Here is a 21,795-nt window from a genome sequence, read left to right as displayed (position 1 = left end):
ACCAACCACTCTGCGGGAGAAAAGACTTGGCAATCTGCTCCCGTGAAGATTATAGCCTAAGAAACCTGCTAGGGTAGTTGTACTCTGTCATACTTGGTTGCTATGAGTTGAAATTGACACGACAGCACACAACAACAATGACATTCAGTTGTACGAATATACCACAATTTGTTTATTCAGTCTACAGTTGATGGACATTTGAGTTGTTTTCAATTTGGGGCTATTATGAATAAAGCTGTGTGTTTTCCAAATATTCGGGGCTTTCCTAGATATCTTATTATTATTGATTTCTAATTAAATTTTGTGGTGGCCAGAAAAAATACTATGTAAGATTTCAGTCTGTTGAATTTATTGTGAATTACTGCCCAGTGTATGGTTTATCTTGCTGAATGTTCCGTATGTACTTAAAAGGAATCTGTACTCTGCAGTTGTTAGGTGTAGTATTCTAAAGATGTCAATGAAGTCAAGGTGGTTGATAGTATTTTTCAAATATAGTTTTACTGATTTTTATTATTTTTTGCCTAGTTTTTTTGTAATTTCTGAGGAGGGGGGTGTTAAAATCTCCAATTATGATTCTACATTAATTTCTCCCTTTAGATCTGTAAGTTTTTGTTTCATGTAATTTGAAGCTTCCTTATTAGATACATGTACATTTGTGATTATTATATCTTCCTAATAGCTTCTTTCATCATTATGAAATGCCCCTCTATCTCTTGTAAAACCTATTTTCTTGAAATTCATCTTTTATTACTATAGCAATTTTTCTTATGCTTACCCTTTGCATGGCATGTCTTTTCCATTCTTTTCAAACTATCTGTGTCTTATATTTAAAATCTCTCTTGTAGCTAGATATAATTGAATGTTGCTTTTTGTAAATTCAGTCTGACAGTGTTTGCCTCTTAGTGGGAATATTAGTCCATTTAATGTAATAATTGATATGGTTGGGTTTAGGTCTGCCATTTTGCTATTTGTTTTCTATTTGCCCCATGTGGGTTTTGTTCCTCTGTTCCCCTTTTTTGTTATTATTTTTGCCTTCTTTGGGGTTAACAAAATATATTTTAGTATTGAATTTTAATTCTTCTATTGGCTTTGCTTTTTTATTTTGCATTATTTTTTAGTGGTTGAACTGAGGATTACATTTTGCATCCTTAATTTATTATAATCAACAGCGTTAATGGCGTACCATTTCATGTAAAATGTAAAAATCTTGCAAGTATAAATACATTTACCACCCCTGCTGCTTCTACAACTGTTACCATATTTTATATCTATATATAATATAAACACCACTTAAAATGCTGGATTTTTTTTTCTTTAAACAGTTATCTTTCACAGAAATTTTTTAAGAGAATTTTTTGAAAGATCATTCTTTTATTTCTCTTAACCCACACAGTACCATTTTTGGTGCTTATCATTCCTTCCTGGAGATGGGAGTTTCTATGTGGTGTCATTTCCCTTCAGCAATTCTTAAAGTGCAAGTATGCTGGCAACAAATTCTCAGCTTGCTTTTATCAGAGAATGTCTATTTCATCTTCATTTTTGAAGGCTTTTTTTCTGGATATAGAATTCTAGGTTCCTTTGGTACTTAAAAGGTGTCATTCATATAATTTTTTTTGTCATTTGTTGTCATCTGGCACTGTGTTACTTTGATGGGAAGTTATATTTTTCATTTGTGGTGGTGTTCCCTTTTTTGTAATGTCTTTTTTTCTCTCTGTCTCTGATTTCAGGATGTTTCTCTTTATCTATGGTTTTCAGCAGTTTGATTCTAATATACCAATGTGTGAATTTATTTGCAAGGAGCCCTGGTGGCACAGTGCTTAAAGCAATCAAATGCTAACCGAAAGGCCAGCAGTTCAAAACCACCAGCGGCTCCTCAGGAGAAAGATGTGGCAGTCTGCATCCGTAAAGGTTTACAGCCTTGGAAACCCTATGGGATTGCTATGAGTCGAATTTGAGTCGATGGCCGTGGATTTGGTTTTTGGTTGGATTTCTTTGCATTTATCCTGTTTACAGTTTACTGTGCTTCTTTCATCTGTAAATTACTGTATTTCTCCAAGTTGACTAAATGTCAGTCTTTTTTCTCTTTATTCTTCAGATTGGTTAATTTCTATTGACGCTTTCTTTTGCCAGCCCTGATCTGCTTTTAAGCCTATCCAGTTAATTTTTTTATTTTAGATATTTTTTAGTTATAGAATTTCCATTTCCATTAATTTCTATTTCTCTGTGGAGATTCCCTCTTCTATCCTCTCACTATGATCATCTGTTTCCTTTAAGTACTTAAGCATTTATAAAAGCTTTTTTTTAATGCTTTTTTGCTAATTACAGTGTTTAGGTCATCATGACTTTGGTGTCTTTTGCCTACTTTTTCTCTTGACTGTGAATTGCATTTTCCTGCCTTATTGGCTTGATTTAGATTTTGATTGTGTAGTGGACGTTGTGGGTAGTATGTTGTAGAGTCTTTGGTTTCTGTTATTTCTCTGAAAACTGTTGATTTTTGTTTTGCCAAGCATTTCAGTTACTGATGGATCATCTTGAGCTTGTGGAGGCTTTGTTTATACTTTGTTAGAGAGGGACTGTTTCAGCTTTTTCCTTAGTCCTGTGGCATCTTTCAGAAACCCTGTTGGTGTAGTGGTTAAGTGCTATGGCTGCAAATCAAAAGGTCAGCAGTTCAGATCCACCAGGTGCTCCTTGGAAACTCTGTGGGGCAGTTCTACTCTGTCCTGTAGGGTCACTATGAGTTGGAATCGATTCAATGGCAACAGGTTTGGTTTTATGGCATCTTTTTTAGTTCTGGGCATAGTTTTTACCCCTAAGATGTGGTCCCCCTTGAATTTTAATGGAAAGCCCCAAGGTGCTTACCAAGCCATCTAACTTTGTAGAATTCAAACTCCAAACTGTCTCCCTGCATTGGGCAGCAGCTGAAGTCTCTGTTCAGCTCTTTCAGCCTTCTAGCTGTTGTTTTCCCCTGGGCTCCCACACATGGGATTTTCTTCTCAATTACCAGTTATGGTAGCAGGAAACTTTGTGTTCTGATGACTCAGGCTAATTAGAGTGCAGCTTTCTGCTTCAGTTCTGGCCAGCCTTCTTCGTGCTGAGGAATTCCCTCTGAGTAAAAGCTGTATAAATGCGGGTCTCTTTTTTCAAGTGTTGGATTCCTTTCAGATTTTGCCTGTTTTTGGCTGGTCTCCAGTACCTATTTTAAATAGTTGATTTTATATTTTGTTCAGAGTTTATCATGGTTATATGTGGAATGGTTAGTACAATACAGGCGAATCCATCATTACTGGAACTAGAATGCCAACTTTTTTTTTAATTTACTTCAGATGGTTAATATATTTCTGATTATGACCTCATTAGTTCCATTTAATGTTTATTCTTAGATACGAAGAGAAGGCTGCTAAAGACTTGGAGCGATACAATAGGCAAATGAAGAGAGCCACTGAACAGGAGTCACAAATATCATTAAAAGATGGCGGGAAAAAGACAAAACTCATCAGTGCATGGCATTTGGCCCAGAAGCACAAGTCAAAAACTTCATCATCTAATCAGGCAAAACTTGATGAGCTCTTTCAGTCCCAAATTGAAAAAAACAAGACCGAAAGTATTAAAATAGTACAGATCCCCTTTTCTATGAGAAACTTAAAAATAAATTTTGAGAAGCATAAGAAATTGGACTTAGAAGAGAATGATGAACTTTGCTTGATCCACAATCTTAAGTTTCCTGATGCCTGGCTAATTGCATCGAAAAAAGAAGTAATGTTATTAAATCCGTATAGAATGGAAGAAGCCCTGCTTTTTAAAAGACTTCTTGAGAATCATAAACTTCCTGCAGAGCCACTGGAAAAGCCAATTATACTAACAGAGAGGTATGGTGAAGAAATATAAATTTTCTATTTTTTTAAATCTAAAAACATGTATTAATCCATACTAACTAGATTAGAAATTGGAGGTAAAAAGTTGAAAGTGTTTTCTTGTAGGGGAAAAGGGTTTTTATTTAAGAAATCTTTTTTTAAACTAGATTTTTAATCCTAGTGGAATTAATTGCTTTGAAGCGAGTAATTTTAGAATATCCTAGATAGCTCACTTCTGTCATTAATAAATATCAAGCTCAGATCTCTCCTGTGCATTAGTCACTTCCCTAGGGTAATGGTGAAGTTAGGTTGCCATGATGCTCCTCAAGTGTGCTGTTTGTTTCAACATTTTCAAACATATACCAAAATAGATAGAATTATACAGTCAGCACCTTTATCAACAATTATCCAGATTTTGCTACGTTCGCTTCATCTGTCCTATCTACCTGTATCTGTATATTTTCCATTTGTTTAAGTATTTTAGAACAATTCCCACATCTTTCAGTATATATCTCTCAGAAATGACTATTTTCTTACCTAATGTCTTTTTCTTACCTTCCACAGTAATAATTCCTTGAAATTGTTCTCCATTGTCTCAAAAATGTCCTTTCTTATAGTTTTAAAATGTTTTAATTTAGTTGGTATCTTAACCAGGTCCACACATTGTATTTGGTTGTTATGTCTCTTAAATCTCTTTTTAGATCAGAAGGCTTGAATAGATTTAGATTGTACTTTCTGGCAAGATTGCCTAGTAGGTGATACTATATGCTTCATATTTCCTCTTGTCAAAAGACATTTATCAGTGGGTTCAGCTGATGACAGCCTGATCCTTTCACCTGAAAGTTTCCCATCAGTCTTTCCATCTAATGGTTTCATTCGTTGATAATTTTTGCCTGAATTATTTTATTACAAGTTACAAAATGGGGTATTGCTTTTTATATCCTATATGAGCTCATTGCTTCCTGTAAGAATGAATAACTAATGACTAATATATTAACATTTCTTTTTTTATACTTAATATTTCTTTTTTCAGTCTGACAGAGGTAGAAGAGAACATATGTATGGCAAAAGAGATAAAAACCCTGAAATTAAAAAGAATTTGTTCTCTAGGACACATCACTAGATTGCTCTGTTTCAGATAGGGCCAGACACAGAAAAGCATTTATTAAAGCTGCCTTTTTAAATAAGGGCAACAGTAACCCTAACCTTAAGTTTAGTAACCTTAAGTAAAAATCTAGCATATTTCATAGTATTGAGGTTGGCTTAGGAAACTGTCAAAGGAAGAATAAGGAAACAGTGCTTTAGACTGTTGTAAAATATATAGCTCAAAAATCTGATAGTACCTTTCTCTTTCTCCCCTGAAAAAGGAGTTAGGGCATAACTGAATTTTTAAACTTGATTCCTTTTCTAAATGGTATTTGTAAACGTTCATTTAGATCTAAAATCTTTTCGTGCTTGTCCAAATTTTAGATTTTTAGAAATATTTTTCTATGTGATGTACTGTTACTCAAAAACAAATACATTAAAAACTATTATTATGGGCCCAGCCTAGCCTGAAAATAAATCTTTCTTCATTGAACATGGACAGCAACAAAGCTTGATCCGAAATTGTTTTCCCTCTTCTTCTGAAATAATGACATCCCTATTACGTTTATAAGTTTTTCAAAACTGAGTTATAGACTAATTGTCTCACAGTGTTGGCAGAGTTGGATTCAGTTTTCTCACCAGAGTTCTAATCCCAGTTTGTGTAAGGTGCCCAATAATAGTAACAGTAGCAATGGCTGATGTTTACTGAGCACTTAACTATATGATAGGAACTTTGTTAAGCCCTTTGCTTTCATGATCTTATCTTCATAACAATCTTATGAGGTAGGTACTATTATCCACATCTTATAGATGAAGAAACTGGAACAGAATGGTTAAGTAACTTACCTAGGCCTACACAGCCAGTAAATAAGTGAGAGAGCCATGATTCCAATTTAGACAGTCTAACTCCAGAGCCTACACCATAAATTGCTATATTATATCATCATCACCACCACCACCAGCAGCTCTCAGGTTGATTTTCTGAGCATTGGTTAGACCAGCAAGGTATTTTTGTCATATACTGTCATATACATAACCAGAGTTCTCTCATAGCCAGAGGGTGATCCTCAACCTTTCAGAGTTTAAGCAAAGACATCATCTATCGACTTACTCTTTCAATGAGTAGAGAGTTATAATGAAGAAATACCCCTCATCATCCTTCACTGGAACATAGGACAGTGCTTCGTGTACCTAGGACAGAGTGTAGCACTTGGTAGGCACTTGAATAGTCATTGAATGAATGGGAAAATAGAAACCACCCACATGTCAACCACAACAACTTCTTGCAATGACTTGTGAGGCAGCAAAACGAAGCACAGAACAAATAGGAAAGGTTGATTTGTGCCCAAGATAATCTTTGACTGCCTCAAAAGTTTGTTTAGGGCCCAGACCACTCAAAATCATTTCATATGCCACCTTCGACAAACATTCCATGCCTGCAGTAGACTGAAGGACGCTCTCCTCAGTTCTGAATTGCTAAGTTTATAAGTTGTTAGCTGAAAAGGATAATATTATGATTTTGTTATTTGAGCAGCCTTGGCTAGCAATTGAAAATTAGGCAGAATGGATGACTTGGGTAACTTGACAGTGTATTACTGTGTCTGTTTTAAAGGTATAAAGTGGCATTATTTATAAAGTTCTCATTTGTATTAGAGCACATTTCTTGATACCACATTTAGTTTGTAATATTCTAAAAGATAGAGACTGCCTTTTATGTCTATCCCTTCTCCTTTCTGTGAATTGTATGCAGTAGGTTGTCTATAAAATATTAACAGAAATGTAAAAAATAAAACTTTCTCACAGAGCTACTTACACCTTTGTATTTTGGTTAACAAGTTAAAGAGCCATAATTTCTTTTTCAGTCTGTTTAATGGATCTCATTATTTAGAGGTTTTATATAAAATGGCAACAGATGACCAAGGATACAGTGGAGCAACTTACCTGTCTGATCCTCGTCTTACAGCAAATGGCTTTAAGATAAAATTAATACCAGGTATGATAATGTGGTTTAATATCTTCTGACTTGGAAAAATAAATCTTGTTCTAAGGGTTACATTTAGGTTTTATAATTTACAGATATCATGGCATATTTTTGTCTCACCAAAAGTAAAATGTCAGCTGTGAAGAAACAGTCTTACGTTACAAAGCCCACCTCTGCAGGAAACAAGCAAGTTTGGCATCTGTTTCAGTCCTTTGCCTTACATTTTCATTTTTATAACTAATCAACTAGTTTTATCATAATTGTTGCCATCCCTCAAACTACCTGCTTTGTTCAACAAAATTATTAAAATTATTCCTTTAGGTGATGAAATTGAAATAAATATTTAGGACACTGGAATGGCCTAACAAAAATGGAAATCTCCTTTTTTTTTTTTAAAGCGTTTACTTGTTTTTCCAAGTAGACATTTAACATCAGCAATCTTATTATTTGGAGAGTGGATGGTTTGATCCCATGGTTTTGCCAAAAGACTGTGATATGACCTTCTCTGTTTAGTTTAAATGAAAATTCATTTAAAAAATAAAAATGAAAAACCAAACCCACTGCCATCAAGTAGATTCCAACTCATACCAACCCTACAGGGCAGATTAGAACTGCCCCAGATGTTTCCAAGGCTATAAATCTTTACGGAAGCAGACTGCCACATCTTTCTCCCATGGAGTGGTTGGTGAGTTTGAACCGCCAACCTTTCAGTTAGCAGCCAAGTACTTTAACCACTGCACCAATAGGGCTGATGAAAATTCATCCAATGGAGAGAAAAAAAGAAAAGCCTTCTGGCTAGGGAACTTCAGCTTTCTTGCGTGGCCCCTTCTCTGTTTTTTCATAGTTTCCATACTTAACTGCCTTCCTAGGCTGGTTTTGTCCAATTACTTTTTCTTCTCTGGTATTAAGGGGCACAGTGGCACCACAAAGACTGACAATGGTCCCCCCTTCTACTCCTACACTTGTCATGACCAAAGTATAGAAAAAGAAAATTTAACCAAAACAGTGTTGAAGATTTTTAAAGGAATGTTTTCCTGAGACATGAAAAGAAAACAAAAACAATGTACAAAAGCATGAAATTAGGTATATACAGGAAATGCTTTGCTGTACTAAAACTAACTTGTGTAGTTTTAGGATAAAAACCAAACTCGTTGCCATTGAGTCTGTTCGAACTCATAGTGATCATATAGGGTTTCTAAGGAGTGGTTGGTGGATTCAAACTTGGTTAGCAGCCAAGCTCTTAACCACTGTGCCACCAGGGCTCCAGTTTTAGGATACCTACACTAAATTTCTTACCTCTCACCTCAACCCTAGATGGGGTAATGGTAACCAAAGATACTGAGACTTAAGGTAGAGAGAGGTGGTCCAAATCCGCAATTTAAAAACAATGTGTCCTTGGAAAAGTCAGTTTACCCTTGCTATTTCCTCATCAATAACAACAGCTAATATTTATTGAATAATTACTATGTTCAGGGCACTAGTCTAAGTATTAAATGTCTTCATTTAATCTTCCTAATAGCCTTATGAAGTAGATACTCTTACTGTCCCCATTTTACATATGGAAAAATCAAGGCATAGAAAAATTTGCTTAAGGATACACAAGTTAGTTGTACAACCAGAATTTGAATCCAGGCAATCTGCCTTTGGAGCCTACCTCTTAATTCATTTGTTACACTGCTTCTGTATTAACACTGGGATATATACTTCATAAAGTAATTGTGAGGACTTAATGAGATGACTTACATAAATCAGTTAAACGTAGTACTTGGCAGTGGTAGATATTCAAATATTCTCTTTTCTCCTCATTTTCCACCCCTCTTTCAGGCCTGAACTGACTTGTAGATTCTTCTTTTGCTCCTAGAAATCTTTTTCTTTGGGGTCCCTGGCATCTTTTTAATATATCTGAAGTATGGCAAGTTTGTTTTGTTTGTGTGTGTAGCAAGATGTTTTATTCTAAGCTTAATCTAATTGTCTAATTAGCTACGTGCATTGGTGGCAGGTACCATTTTTATGAAAGATTAAATGTCAGTTTTTCTCATCGCAGAAGTTCCTTTTAACAGTCAGGGTAACTATCATGTCTGTTGCATGAGTATGTTCATTTTTTAACTACCCAGTAAGTTGCTGTCTGACAGACACCTTTAGCTCTTAGCTTGTAGATAGTATTTTTTAAGCCTATGGAGTGACAGGTACTTTCATGGCACTGAAGATGCAACACTGAGTAAGACCATCAGCTGCAAACCAATTTGACTGGACTTAGATTATCATCAGAAGTATTTCCCTTATCAATAACAAACCAAGTTAAAGACATTCATGTTTTCTTTCTTCACAGTCTGTTTTAGTCTTCTTTTTTCTGCATTGTTTTTCATAAGTCAGATTTTTTAAGGACCACTTCTCTGTCTTTTAGTGAGAGTATTATTTTACTAACTTTGAATTAACAGTTTGCTGGTTGTCAAAATGGGTAAGGAATTTGAAAGAAAAGAATAAATACATCTGGTTTTGAAGAGAAAGATTCTTAGTGACCTTAAGAACTTTTCTTATTAATAGGAATACCTTTCTGTTCTGCATCAATAAGAATTCCACATTTTAGCAAGTGAAAACTTGTCAAACCACTTTTTCATTTGAAGTATTTTCCCTAAAAATTGGGAAGCCTTTCATAGCATTTGATGGAAACTTCTTGAAAGTTAATTGTGCAGTCCCAAATGTCTCTTAAGATTTCCATATCTGATTTTGCAAACACAAAGATTAAAATATTAATTTGCTTATCCCTTGCCAAATTCTTTTACCCATATCCACAAGTAATTCTGTGAAATGTGTATAATTTTCTCGGGCACATATAGTCAGTATAAGACTTTTCAATCTAATCATACTATAAAAGGTTTAGAACCAGCAATAGTGAAAAGACTCTTAGAGTGATACTTTTGAAAGTTTTCTTTATATATATGCAAAAAGAAATGTGAGCTAGAATATCCTTCTACTTCCTCTTTGTCTAAACCCTGTTTCAAATCCCTTTTAAGTTCCCCTGACTGTTGATGCTCTCATTGTGTCTCCCTTCACTGAACTCTGCAGCTTAATGCTTGATTATATATTATCTTACATTATTCCCCAGTTATTTCCTGAGAACAATACTAGGATGTGTTTTCTGTTCAGTCTGCCACCACTGTAACTGCTGTCCATGAACTAATCTGTAACTGGGAACAGGTTAGAGATAAGATCATTGAAGTTCCCAGGGTCTGAAAATCTTCAAGCTACATCATGCCTCTTCTTTTATTAATATAATGATAAGTACTACTTACCTAAGATTGGACTACCCCTTTTTCCTTGCTTATAAGTGACATTCTGTGGACTTCAATTTTAAGAAACACTGTTATGTAGATACAGCCAGAGAAGACAAATTTCTGCTGTTTTCCAAAATCATAAAATAAGTACTAAAGCTAAATTTGATGCTTTGGAATATGTGCTGTTAGAGATAATCTCCCCAGTTATACATCCAATAATGTAGCTAATTTTTAGTTATAGTTTACTAAATTATTTAAAGTAGTTTAAATAATAGTTTAAAAAGCAAAGGTGTCATTTTGAGAACTAAGGTGTGCCTGACCCATGCCATGATATTTTCAGTCACCGCATACGTGTGCAAGAGCTGGGCAGTGAATAACTCAACACCTTTGAATTATGGTGTTGGCAAAGAATATTGAATATACCGTAGACTGCCAAAAGAACGAACGAATCTGTCTTGGAAAACAGCCAGATTGCTCCTTGGAAGAGAGGATGGCAAGACTTTGTCTCACGTATTCTGGACATGTTATCAGGAGGTACCAGTCCTGGAGAAGGACATCATGCTTGGCAAAGTAGAGGGTCAGTGAAAAAGAGGAAGACCCTCAACAAGATGGATTGACACAGTGACTGCAACAGTGGGCTCAAACATAGCAATTGTGAGGATGACACAGGACTGGGCAGTGTTTCCTTCTGTTGTACATAGGGTCACTTGAGTCAGAACCGACTCAATGGCACCTAAAAACAACGACAAAAATAATAGATAACGTCATTTTTAAGCATTGCCAAGTAAAATATTTTGAACAAACAGTATTTTATGTCTTCAAATTACTTATATATTATTAAATTACTGTTTGAGTATTTTTATAGTTTTTCAAATTAAAATAATCACAGAAGGAATTCAGGCCTTTAAGTTAGATATTAAACCAGTAGGATAGAATTTGAACAGCAGCAGTTGTTAAAACACTTAAACCAGTTTTATTTTAATAAATATCATGGGACTCTATTTTCTCTCCAAAGTAGGAAATGTTCTAAACAAATGTAAGCAACAGAACAGCAATAACTGAGATTAAACTACATAAAGCACATGTGGTGTCAATGAGCACTTATGACTTAATATGAATTTGAAATCCTGTGGGAGATTATTATTTGTTCTCCAAGTAAGGAAGTAAAACTTTGTCCTGACTATCTTGAATTCTAATGAAGATTAGCTAAATATTCTAACATTGGTATTGTTTTTAATGCACATGTTCTGGAATATAATTTAAACTACAATGACTGTATGTATGTTTTTATTTTTTTCTTTCAGGAGTTTCCATTGCTGAAAACTACTTAGAAATAGAAGGAATCGCTAATTGTCTCCCATTCTATGGAGTAACGGATTTAAAAGAAATTCTGAACGCTGTATTAAACAAAAATGCAAAGGAAGTTTATGAATGTAGACCTCGAAAAGTGATAAGTTATTTAGAGGTATGTATTATTAGATTGGAGCCCTGGTGGCACAGTGGTTAAGAGCTCGGCTGCTAACCAAAAGATCTACAATTCAAGTCCACCGGCAGCTCCTTGTAAACCCTATGGGGCTGTTCTACTCTGTCTTGTAGGGTTGCTATGAGTCGGAATTGACTCGATGGCAATGGGTTTGGTTTTGTTTGTTAGTTTTTTTCTTTTTTATTAGATTATGCAGGCTAACTAGGTTTTAAGATAGTAAATTGTTTCTTAAAATAGCCATTTTAAAGTACTAAACAGTTTCAAAATATTAATTTCAGTAAGTTTTTTTTTTTTTGTATAGAGATGATACTGTTTTTTAAAATTCTATTAAAAGTGTTACATCTAGACTGATTGTGATATACGGTATCATAGATCCTTACCATAACATTATTTCCTGGGTGCATATTGAGGAAGAATGAATGAGACATTTTGTAGTTTTTGTTTTTTTTTTAATTTCCCTTACAAAGGATTCAAAATTGCTCCATCTTAATACCATATACTTTTCTGAAAAGAACAGTAATATAATTCTAAGCCTTGATCTCTTTTAATAGGTCTTTATTACTGAATAAGTGGAGATTTTATTTTTCTAACAGTATCTATCACAAATGAGAACTGTAGCAATGGATTTTTAAACAGTTAATTCAAAATTAAATAATAGTGATGGAGGAAGATTATAAACTTAAAATGTCCAAGTATAGGATACCAAAAAAAAAAAAACCCAAACCCATTGCTGTCGAGTCAATTCCAACTCACAGCAACCCTATGGGACAGAGTAGAACCGCGCCATTGAGTTTCCAAGGAGCGCCTGGTAGATTCGAACTGCCAGCCTTTTGGGTAGCAGCCGTAGCACTTAACCACTACACCACCAGGGTTTCCAAAGATAGGATAGTAGAGGGAAAACAATAGTGATTGTTTTCAGAAATTATATTTTTAGAAGCAGTCACCATTGCTATTATTTTAACAACAAACCAGAACTTCATAATAGAATTTTTCTTTTTTTTAAATGAACCATTTTTGTTTAGAATATAATCACAGTGTGCCTGTTGCATTCTGAGGGTCAGACTTCCTCTACAGGAGAGTCTACTTTTGCCCTTTCTGAAAAATATGTTTAGTAATTTTTTATTAAAGTTCTTCGGGAGCTTTGTCTTGTGAATATTCCCAGCATATTGTGGGGCAATTTAACACTGGAAGTTTCTGGAGACTTCAAAGGAATCTTTTCTCGTGAAGAGCTGGTATGAACTTTAAAAAAAAAAAAGTTGAGGGAGTTGTGTGTAGTGTTTTGTGTATTGAATCTAGTAATCCAAAAGGAATGCAGGATGCTAAAAGATAGTATCCTTGAAATGTCTCACTTTAGAGCCTAAGTAGGGATAGATTACAGAAGGGTACTGGTGGACCAGGAGAATAAGGAGGGGCTGAAGAGATTAAAGGTCAAAGTGAAGAAAAAGAACAGATTTAGTTAGAATAAAGGAGTAGGATGTGTAGAATGATAATGGGAGAGGGGATGTAGTTAGAAAAATATTAGGATTCAAGATCTTTCAAGTACAGTGTTTTAAAAAAATAAATCTTAAAAGAAGCCAATATTGCGAATACTATTTTATCTCCAAATCTGATCCTCCCATGGTCTTTATTACCTCAGAAAATAGCATTAGTATACCGGAAATACAGGCATTATCGTTGTGACTGCATCCCTCATAACCAATCCATCAGCTAGTCTTCTTGATTCTACCTCCAACTCATATCAGGAATCTTTCAAACTCCCTCCATCACTACTGCTATCACTCTAATCAAAGCTCTCACCAGGACTGCGGTGATTGCCTGCAGACTCCCTCCTTTTCTTTTTGTCCTGCCTCAAAACCATTCATTATTCAGACAGCCACCAGACTGAATATCAGACCCTTGCTTAAAAACTCTCTTGTTTACTTCCAGTGCATTCAGATTAAAATCCACATTGTTCATCTTGTCCTAGAGGGACCTATTTGATCTGGCTTCTGCCTAAACCCTTATCTTGCTTCTTTTTTCCCTTTAACAGCTATGCTGTACTCACACTGGACATTCTATTCTTTCTCTTCCCTCTACCTGAAATACTTTTCTTCTCCTGTAATCTTTGTATGACAGTTCCTTATTTAAGTTGAAATTTAAGTGTCACCTCCTCAAGGAAACCTTTGCCAACTATGGAATCACTATCCATCTTTTTCTGCATTACTACTCACTGAAATTTTCTTTATTTTCTGTTTTTCTGCACTGGGATGTAATTTCACCAGAGCAGAGATCTTGTTTGTCTTGTTCTCCCCTAGAACATACAGTAGTGACTAGCGGATAATTGGCGCTCCTTAAATATTTGCTGAGTGAATAAATCAATTTTCTATTTTCCTTTTTGCCAAGATAGCATGTTTTCTGCTTCAGGGTATATTGCTGTAAAATGTGTGATTTTCTCTTCACAGGGAGAAGCAGTGCGTCTATCTAGACAGCTACCCATGTACTTATCAAAAGAGGACATCCTAGACATTGTCCACAGAATAAAGCACCAGCTTGGAAATGAAATTAAAGGATGTGTTCATGGTCGCCCATTTTTTCATCATTTAATTCATCTTCCAGAAACTGATTAACTATGTTTAAGAAAGCTAGTTGAAATTGGTTCAGTCATAAGACATTTTGAGTCAGTTTTTAAACCATCTTTTGTATTATTATGTGTTAAAGTTTGTTTTATAAATGAGGGTTCACTGGCTTGTCTGTATAATGAGAAGTTTTTCAAAAATTGTAGAAAAATTAAACTAGTATAGACTATTAATTGATTCTCAGGAACCAGCCTTTGTAATAATTATCAGTTGCAGACTCCAAATTGGAAAATATGTAGTATTCTTGTGTGGTTGATTTAACAGGTCAGCTCGGTGCAAGGAGAAATCACACTTCACACCAACAGACTCAACCAGCATGTCTGGCAGAAGTTGTCAATCTTGTTTAAAGTAGAATAAAAACAAGAAGTTGGAGAAAGGGAAAAAAAGCTTAAGAGAAATAAGAGAATATAGCTTCAGCAATCTTGGCATGTCCATCTTGGGAGTAACAGCTTATATATATTGTTGCTGTCTCATAATTAATGTGCTTTGAGGTCAAAGTTTGTCAGAGAAATGGCAAGATCTAGATTTTTAACAGAAAATTTAGGTTAAGATTGTTCAATGTATGAGTCCTTTCAAAACAGGTCCCACAGTCACCAGAATTCTTAATTTACAAAAAGTTGAAACAACTTTCAATGAATGTATTTGTTGTGTAAAGTATATTATACTGGATATTATACTGGATACCACCCTCCCTTAATCCTCCAGGAGAATCTTTAAATTCTTAGGATCCTTGTGTTACAAGTTACAAATTGTGAATTCTGGAATTCTACCTGCAGCCTGGCCTTTTCTCCTGACAATAGTGACCTGTTTCTTGTGACCGAAATACTGGTTTTTTTCCCCCATTACTGCTTTATAAATTCAGGGCCTGTTTCTGGGAGTAATCCTTTTTAATTAGCTGGGTAAATTGAGAGAAGAGAAACTCATAGGGTGATAGAAGATTATAAAATTTGCACCAGCCCTAAGCAAAATTTTAGACTCATTTTCTAGCTGATACAGTCTGTGTTGGGTGGTGCAAATGGTTAAGGAGCTCAGCTCCTAACCAAAAGGTTGGAGTGCACCCGGAGTTGTCGTGGAAGAAAGGCCTTCCTGGCGATAAAATCAGCGGTTGAAAAACCCTATGGAGAACAGTTCTACTCTTATGCACATGGAGTCGCCGTGAGTTAAGAGTTGACTAGATAGCAACTTCTTTTGCATTTTGTTCTCATTTTCTTTCTAGTCCTGAATTCTTTCAAATTTAGTGGTGATGGCAGAAGTATTTACCACTTATTTGCTAATGCATTTAACCTTGGAATCTCATCTAGCCTTCACCACAAATTTAGGATTGTAAGTACTACTGAGACTAATCCCAGAGCTCGTGTTCCTAAGCACTATTTATATAGCCTGTCGTGAAATATATATGAGTCGTGTGGGTCAACAAAGTATAGGTGTTTGGGGAAAAAACAAAAGTATAAAACTCCCTGATGCCACGCGAACAGCAGGCTTCTTAAATCAACCGTGGGTTGCAAAGTTTTTCAAAAGGAGTCTGGAGTAGTGGAGGTGGGTGAGTTGCTTTTTCTTCCTGGGCCCCTTAGCACAGGTGGGGGCGTGGGGCTTCCCGTGGGCCCCGCCTCCCACCGCTGAGGCCCCCTGGCCTCTGCCTCCGCAGCCGTCCCCCTCTCCTACATGCCCTTGCAGCAGCAGCGCCGCAGGACAAAATAGCCAGAGAAGGCGCAGCGAAGGCGAAGCCGTTGCCCCGGGATGGTGGTAAAGGCTGCTGCTGGCTAGAAGACTGGTGCTCGAGGTTAAGGGCAAGGCAGGTACATCCGAGAGAAAGGAAAGCCCTACCCGGAAATGCTCATTTTTACCTACGTAGGGTTCCACCACACTGGGCTGGGACTATTAGAGACCTTGGCCAGGGAGGGGGAAGACCCTCAAGGTGGGAAGCCCCAAAAAGCCCTTGAGACCCAAAGACATTGCCTAGGATTTCATCCTTTCCTATACCTCAGGGGTGCCCCCAAAGCCATGCAGAAGTGAAGCCTGCAGGCCCCCCTTAGATGGACCTTTCCACGGAAGGGTAGCCATGCTTGGCCCAGCAGTGCCTGCCTGTGAGGTTTCAGAAATTTAATGTACTGAAAAATGTCGGGTCTGAATTCAGATTGATAAGTTATCTGTTGTTATTTTCCTTGGGCATTTGATTCTCTGTTTTCATTCAGATTTTGTGGCTCAAGTTGCAGATATTGCAGTCCATCCCATTGTCCGACCCATTTTTCCCTCTCCAACCACATAACTCATTTCTTTTATTATTTTTTTTCTTTTTGTAAGGTGCTTCAGTCTTTTTTGGAAGGGGGACGGGCTGCTAAGTAAACTTGGATTAGGGTGTACAATGAAAATCAAAAATGTGTTAACTCTTCCACAGCACATCTTGGAAATAATACATATGTCTGGGGCGCCCAAATGTTGACACACTAACTTAAAAACCAAAGTTGTCAAGCAACTAAAATTCCAATAATGAAAATAAAGTATTTAAATGAACTAGACTTGTTCTTGGAGCATTCTGTATTGGTCTGGACAAACCAGTGTTCATGGATTCATAATTGCTTGAAAGAATTTTTGAGGGCTCTAATAAACTGATTATACAGATGAGAAATAGAGGCTCAAAGTGATTAAGTGATTTGGCTGAGTGCACACAGCTAATCTTGTACTCATACTAGTTCCACTTCAAATATTGATATTACCATAAATAAAACCAAGGTAAGTACTGAAAAAAAAACCACAAATTTTACTGCAAAGCCAATTTTTTTTTTAAATGATTTGAAATTGTCAGCTACTTAAGCTTATGTCAAACTACATAAGCATGAATAATCACAAATTAATTGTTACCTTATTCTGGATCTCTTAGTTGATCTCACCTAACTCTAACACTTCACTTCTTCAATGTATTTTTCATTGTTTCCTATAATACTGGCAACACACTATTTGAATCTTAACACAACTGCCTTGAGATTGTCTTCTCTGCTTACTTGATATTTGACCACACTTTTTATATCTCCTTAAAGCACTACAAAGTAAAGATCCTTTCTCTAGGTTTTAAAACTATATCCCAGTGATTATCAAATTTGAGCAGGCATCAGAATCACCTGGAAGGTTTGTTAAAACACAGATTGCTAGGCACTGCGCCCAGAGTTCCTGATTCAGAAGATCTGGGATAGGACCCAGAAATTTGCATTTCTGTTTCTACCAAGTTCTCAGGCAATGTTGGTGCTACTGGTGAAGGACCACAGTTGGAGAACAATTGCCTATCCTATATCAGAGTGACAATCTCAAGTCCATTTCTTCTAACCCATATTTTTTCTTACTGATTCTTACTAAAATCTACCATGTCAGTAAACAAAAAACACTAAGCATTAGAAGACCTCATACTGGCTGTGCTAGTAAACCTGCATTTTTTCATCTCTGAAATGAAAATGCTGAACTTGTTCTCCAAGGGCCCAGTCATTTCTAATATCCTGTGATTTTGTTTCTTTTTTGTCTTGAATATTCAATATAGCATGACTGGAATGACCTCTTTTCATTAAATTATCTCTACATTACTAATGACTAAATGCCTCTGAACTAGTCCACTTGTTCAAAAAATCTTCAAACTGTCAGAGAAAAAAATAGATTTTTGTCCACTCAGGTTGGACTGGAAATCACTGCAACAGACTTGCCAATCTTCATTTCAGTTGTATATTCATCTCTGTGTTTATTTGATGAATTATTGCCACACAGCGCTAAGTAGAGTGAAGACACTCCTTGTTCTCTGGAGTTTCTAAGAGGATCTAGAGTTTCCAAGAGGAGATAAACTATTACACTAAGTGTTATGATAATGCTATGTAGTACATATTAGGGAAGCATAAAGGAAACATCCATTCCCAGCTTAGGGAAACCTATGGAAGGAACCTGTGAGCTGAATCTTAAAACGATAAGGTATTATCCAGGAGAAGAAGGAAGAGTCAGGTAGGAGAAACGGCATATGTCAGTGTATTTGTGAGTGCAGGGAATTCTGCATTACTGGATCTTGAAAAGTAAGCAGAGATTAGAATGATAGGCGGTACCTTGATCTTAGGGGTCTCAAATCTTTACTGATTTGGGAATTTTATCCCAATGACTGTAGGAAGCCGTTAAAAATTCCAAGCAGGGAAATAGTGAAGTTTAGAATACTTTAGCGAAGTTATGAAAGCATATAGAGCAAGTTATCAAGCTACTTGAGAATTCAAACAGTTTGAATGATTGAACCAAAAGGGATAAAAGCTCTCTGGTAACAAATAGAAAAAGTAAATTTGATAGCTATTGAGGCCCTCATGGCCTTGCAGGATTTTCTGCTTAGATTCTCTGGGATGGTACCATAGTAGAACTAAAGTGCAAAAGAGGTCTCTCCCATTTTGGCTAATTTATAACATGATGACTGGAAGAATAGAGTCTCATTTGCCTTTCTTTTCTACACTAGAAGTCAGTATGATTTCATCTAATCCTTTGGAGTTTCATATTAAAAAAAAAAAAAACCCATTGCCATCTAGTCGATTCTCATAGCAACCCTATATGACAGAGTAGAACTGCCCCATAGGGTTTCCAAGGAGCGTCTGGTGGATTTGAACTACCGACCTTTTGGTTAGCAGCTGTAGCTCTTAACCACTACGCCATCAGAGTTTCATATAGACTAGGAAAACCATACATCTTTTTATTATTATATCAGGTATTTAAATTTTAATCTAGGCTTGTGTCAGGCCTTTTAGAAACCCACCTAAAGTTTCTAGTTGTTCCTTTAAATGAAAAAAAATTTTTATAATGGATTTAAATATTAAAATATATTTTCAGAGGTGCGGCCAAGATGGCAGAGTAGTCAGACGCTTCAGGTGGTCCCTCTTACAACAAAGACCTGAAAAAACAAGTGAATCGATCATATTTAACAATCTAGGAGCCCTGAACATCAAAGGCAAAGTTGAAGAATCAGACTGAGTGGTAGGGGGAGGAAGAGACAGTTCGGAAGCAGTGAGGACTTGCCAGACCTGACTGGGCAAGAGCCTGAGCCCTTCAGGCTGAGCCAGCTCGTGGCGCTTGGGAGGCATTTTCCACATCAGGAGAGATCCAGCAGCAGAGAGTCTACTCGACCATCGAGAACCAGTGAGAAGCAGCCCTCGATCGGCGAAAGGTGACTACTTGCGCCTGGCCTACTGCACGGATCAAAAACAAGCCCCTTAGGGAAAAACCTCTCACCCATTTACCTCCCTGCTCCCTGCTTGCACTGGGTCTGGGACTGGTTTCAGCAACTGCCAAGTCCCCTGGGCCGGAAGTAGGACCTGTCATGTGCTCTGAGCCATTCTCCCGGCCTTGGAAAGTGAACAAATTAACAGGGTAAAAATAATCTGCCAGCTCCTCCAAGCCAGGAATTCAGGGTAGGCACAGCTCCTTTGCCTCGTCACAGGCATAAGGGATCCACGGACTTTGAGTGCCCATTTCAACAGCGTAGGCCCTCTTTACCACAGTACAACAGCGAATATACCTGAAGTTTAAATTCAATTGTTTCAGCTGTGAAGTGGCAGGTTCGTGACATATGACACTGCTCTGCCCATTAAGCAGGGTCCTCACCTACCCACATCAGGGGCCTGAGGACTGGTGGCTCCACCCACGCCACCTAGCCACCTGCGACAGAGGCACAAGAATAATAGTTACCCCCTAGTCCTTACAGCCAGCAGCATTGGGTGCTCGTAGTCCAGCTACAAAACCCACCCATCTACACACTTTAGGGAACAGGGAAATGCTTTCCTCCTGGACACTCAGGGGTAGCCATCAGCCCCCTGCCTTACTCAGCCTGTGTCCCCTGCTGCAGCCGGATGCCTGTGCCTACAACAATCACCTACGCCTGCCTAGAACTGTAGGTGAGAGCCCGCACGACACACTTGGTGGCCAACTACCTAGACACCTGAGCTGAGGGGGAGTGGGCTGACTCCTGGGCTCACATACTTAGTGGCAGGTCTGGCCACCTGGTGGCAGGACATTGGAGCTTTGGGGGCGCTGGTGTTCAGGCTAGCTCACACGAGCAGCCTATTTGAGCATATCAAAACAAAACAAGAAGTTACGACACGGTAAGCAAACATAAAATAAATATAATAACTTATTGGTGGCTCAGACAGAACAGTCAATATCAAATAACATAAAGGGGCAGAGCATGATGGCTTCAGCAAGCTTCCAAAATAAAGAATCTAGAAATTTTCCAGAGGAAGAAAATTTCTTGAAATTACCAGAGGCAGAATACAAAAGATTAATATACAAAACTCTTCAAGAGATCAGGAAGGAAATTAAGCAAAACACAGAACATGCGATAGAAGAACTTAAAAAGATTAGAGAAGAGCATAACGACAGATTTAACAGGCTGCAAGAATCCATAGAGAGCAATCAGAAATCCAGAAGATTAACAATCGAATTTCAGAATTAGACAACTCAGTAGAAAGTTACAGGAGAAGAATTGAGTCAATGGAAGTCACAATTAGCAAGATTGAAGATAAAGCACTTGACACCAACTTATTTGAAGAAAAATCAGATAAAAGAATTTTTTAAAAAATGAAGAAACCCTAAGAATTATATGGGGCTCTATCAAGAGGAATAACCCACGAGTGATTGGAGTACCAGAACGGAGGGGGGGTATGTGTGTGTGACAGAAAATACAGAGAAAATTGTTGAAGATTTGTTGGCAGAAAACTTCACTGATATTGTGAAAGATGAGAAGATATTTATCCAAGATGGTCATGGAACCCCACATAAGGTAGATCCCAAAAGAAAGTCACCAGGACATAATCAAAGTTGCCAAAACCAAATATAAAGAGAGAATTTTAAGAGTGGCTAGAGATAAACAAAAAGTCATCTACAAAGGAGAGTCAATAAGACTAAGCTCGGACTACTCAGCAGAAACCATGCAGGCAAGAAGGCAATGGGAAGACATATATAAAGCCTTGACGGAAAAAAATTGCCAGCCAAGAATTATATATCCAAGAAAACTATCCCTCAAATATGATGCCAAAAATTAGGCCATTTCCAGATAAACAGAAGTTTAGGGAATTTGCAAAAACCAAACCAGAATTAGAAGAAATACTAAAGGGAGTCCTCCAGTTAGAAAATCAATAACATCAGATAACAGCCCAAGACTAGAACACAGGACAGAGCAACCAGATATCAACCCAGATAGGGAAGTCACAAAAATAAAGCTAAAACACTGAAAATAGGAACAAAGTGTCAGCAATATGTAAAAGATGACATTAAAACAAAAAAGAGAGACTTAAAAATATAGTCGTATCCTGAGGTCAACTCTTCAGACAAAGATTAGACTGGACTATGGGACATAAAATGATACTCGTGAAAAGTGTGCTTCTTAGCTCAAGTAGATAGATGAGACTAAATGGGCAGCTCCTATCTGGAGGTGAGATGAGAAGGCAGAGAGGGTCAGGAGCTGGCTGAGTGGACACAAGAAATAAGGGGTGGAAAGGAGGAATGT

The 21,795-nt window shown here is 37.0% G+C and overlaps 1 protein-coding gene across 4 annotated transcripts in view; it reads left to right on the top strand.

Moving 5' to 3' along the window:
* Nucleotides 1-14,462, top strand: part of PMS1 (PMS1 homolog 1, mismatch repair system component) — a 103,892-nt gene extending 89,430 nt beyond the window's left edge. For all 4 annotated transcript variants that reach the window (XM_004385584.2, XM_023739886.1, XM_023739887.1 and 1 more), the window contains 4 exons: nt 3,381-3,866; nt 6,800-6,930; nt 11,498-11,658; nt 14,118-14,462. In XM_004385584.2, the coding sequence (XP_004385641.1) occupies nt 3,381-3,866; nt 6,800-6,930; nt 11,498-11,658; nt 14,118-14,282 (943 nt within the window). In that variant the 3' untranslated portion in view covers nt 14,283-14,462. The remainder of the gene's footprint in view (nt 1-3,380; nt 3,867-6,799; nt 6,931-11,497; nt 11,659-14,117) is intronic.
* Nucleotides 14,463-21,795: the final 7,333 nt, after the last annotated feature.

This window comes from Trichechus manatus, unplaced genomic scaffold (assembly GCF_000243295.1).
Source record: "Trichechus manatus latirostris isolate Lorelei unplaced genomic scaffold, TriManLat1.0 scaffold00142, whole genome shotgun sequence".
Taxonomy (NCBI): Eukaryota; Metazoa; Chordata; class Mammalia; order Sirenia; family Trichechidae; genus Trichechus; species Trichechus manatus.
The sequence above is the reverse complement of the archived record's forward strand: the minus strand, read 5'-3'. Positions and strand labels throughout refer to the sequence as shown.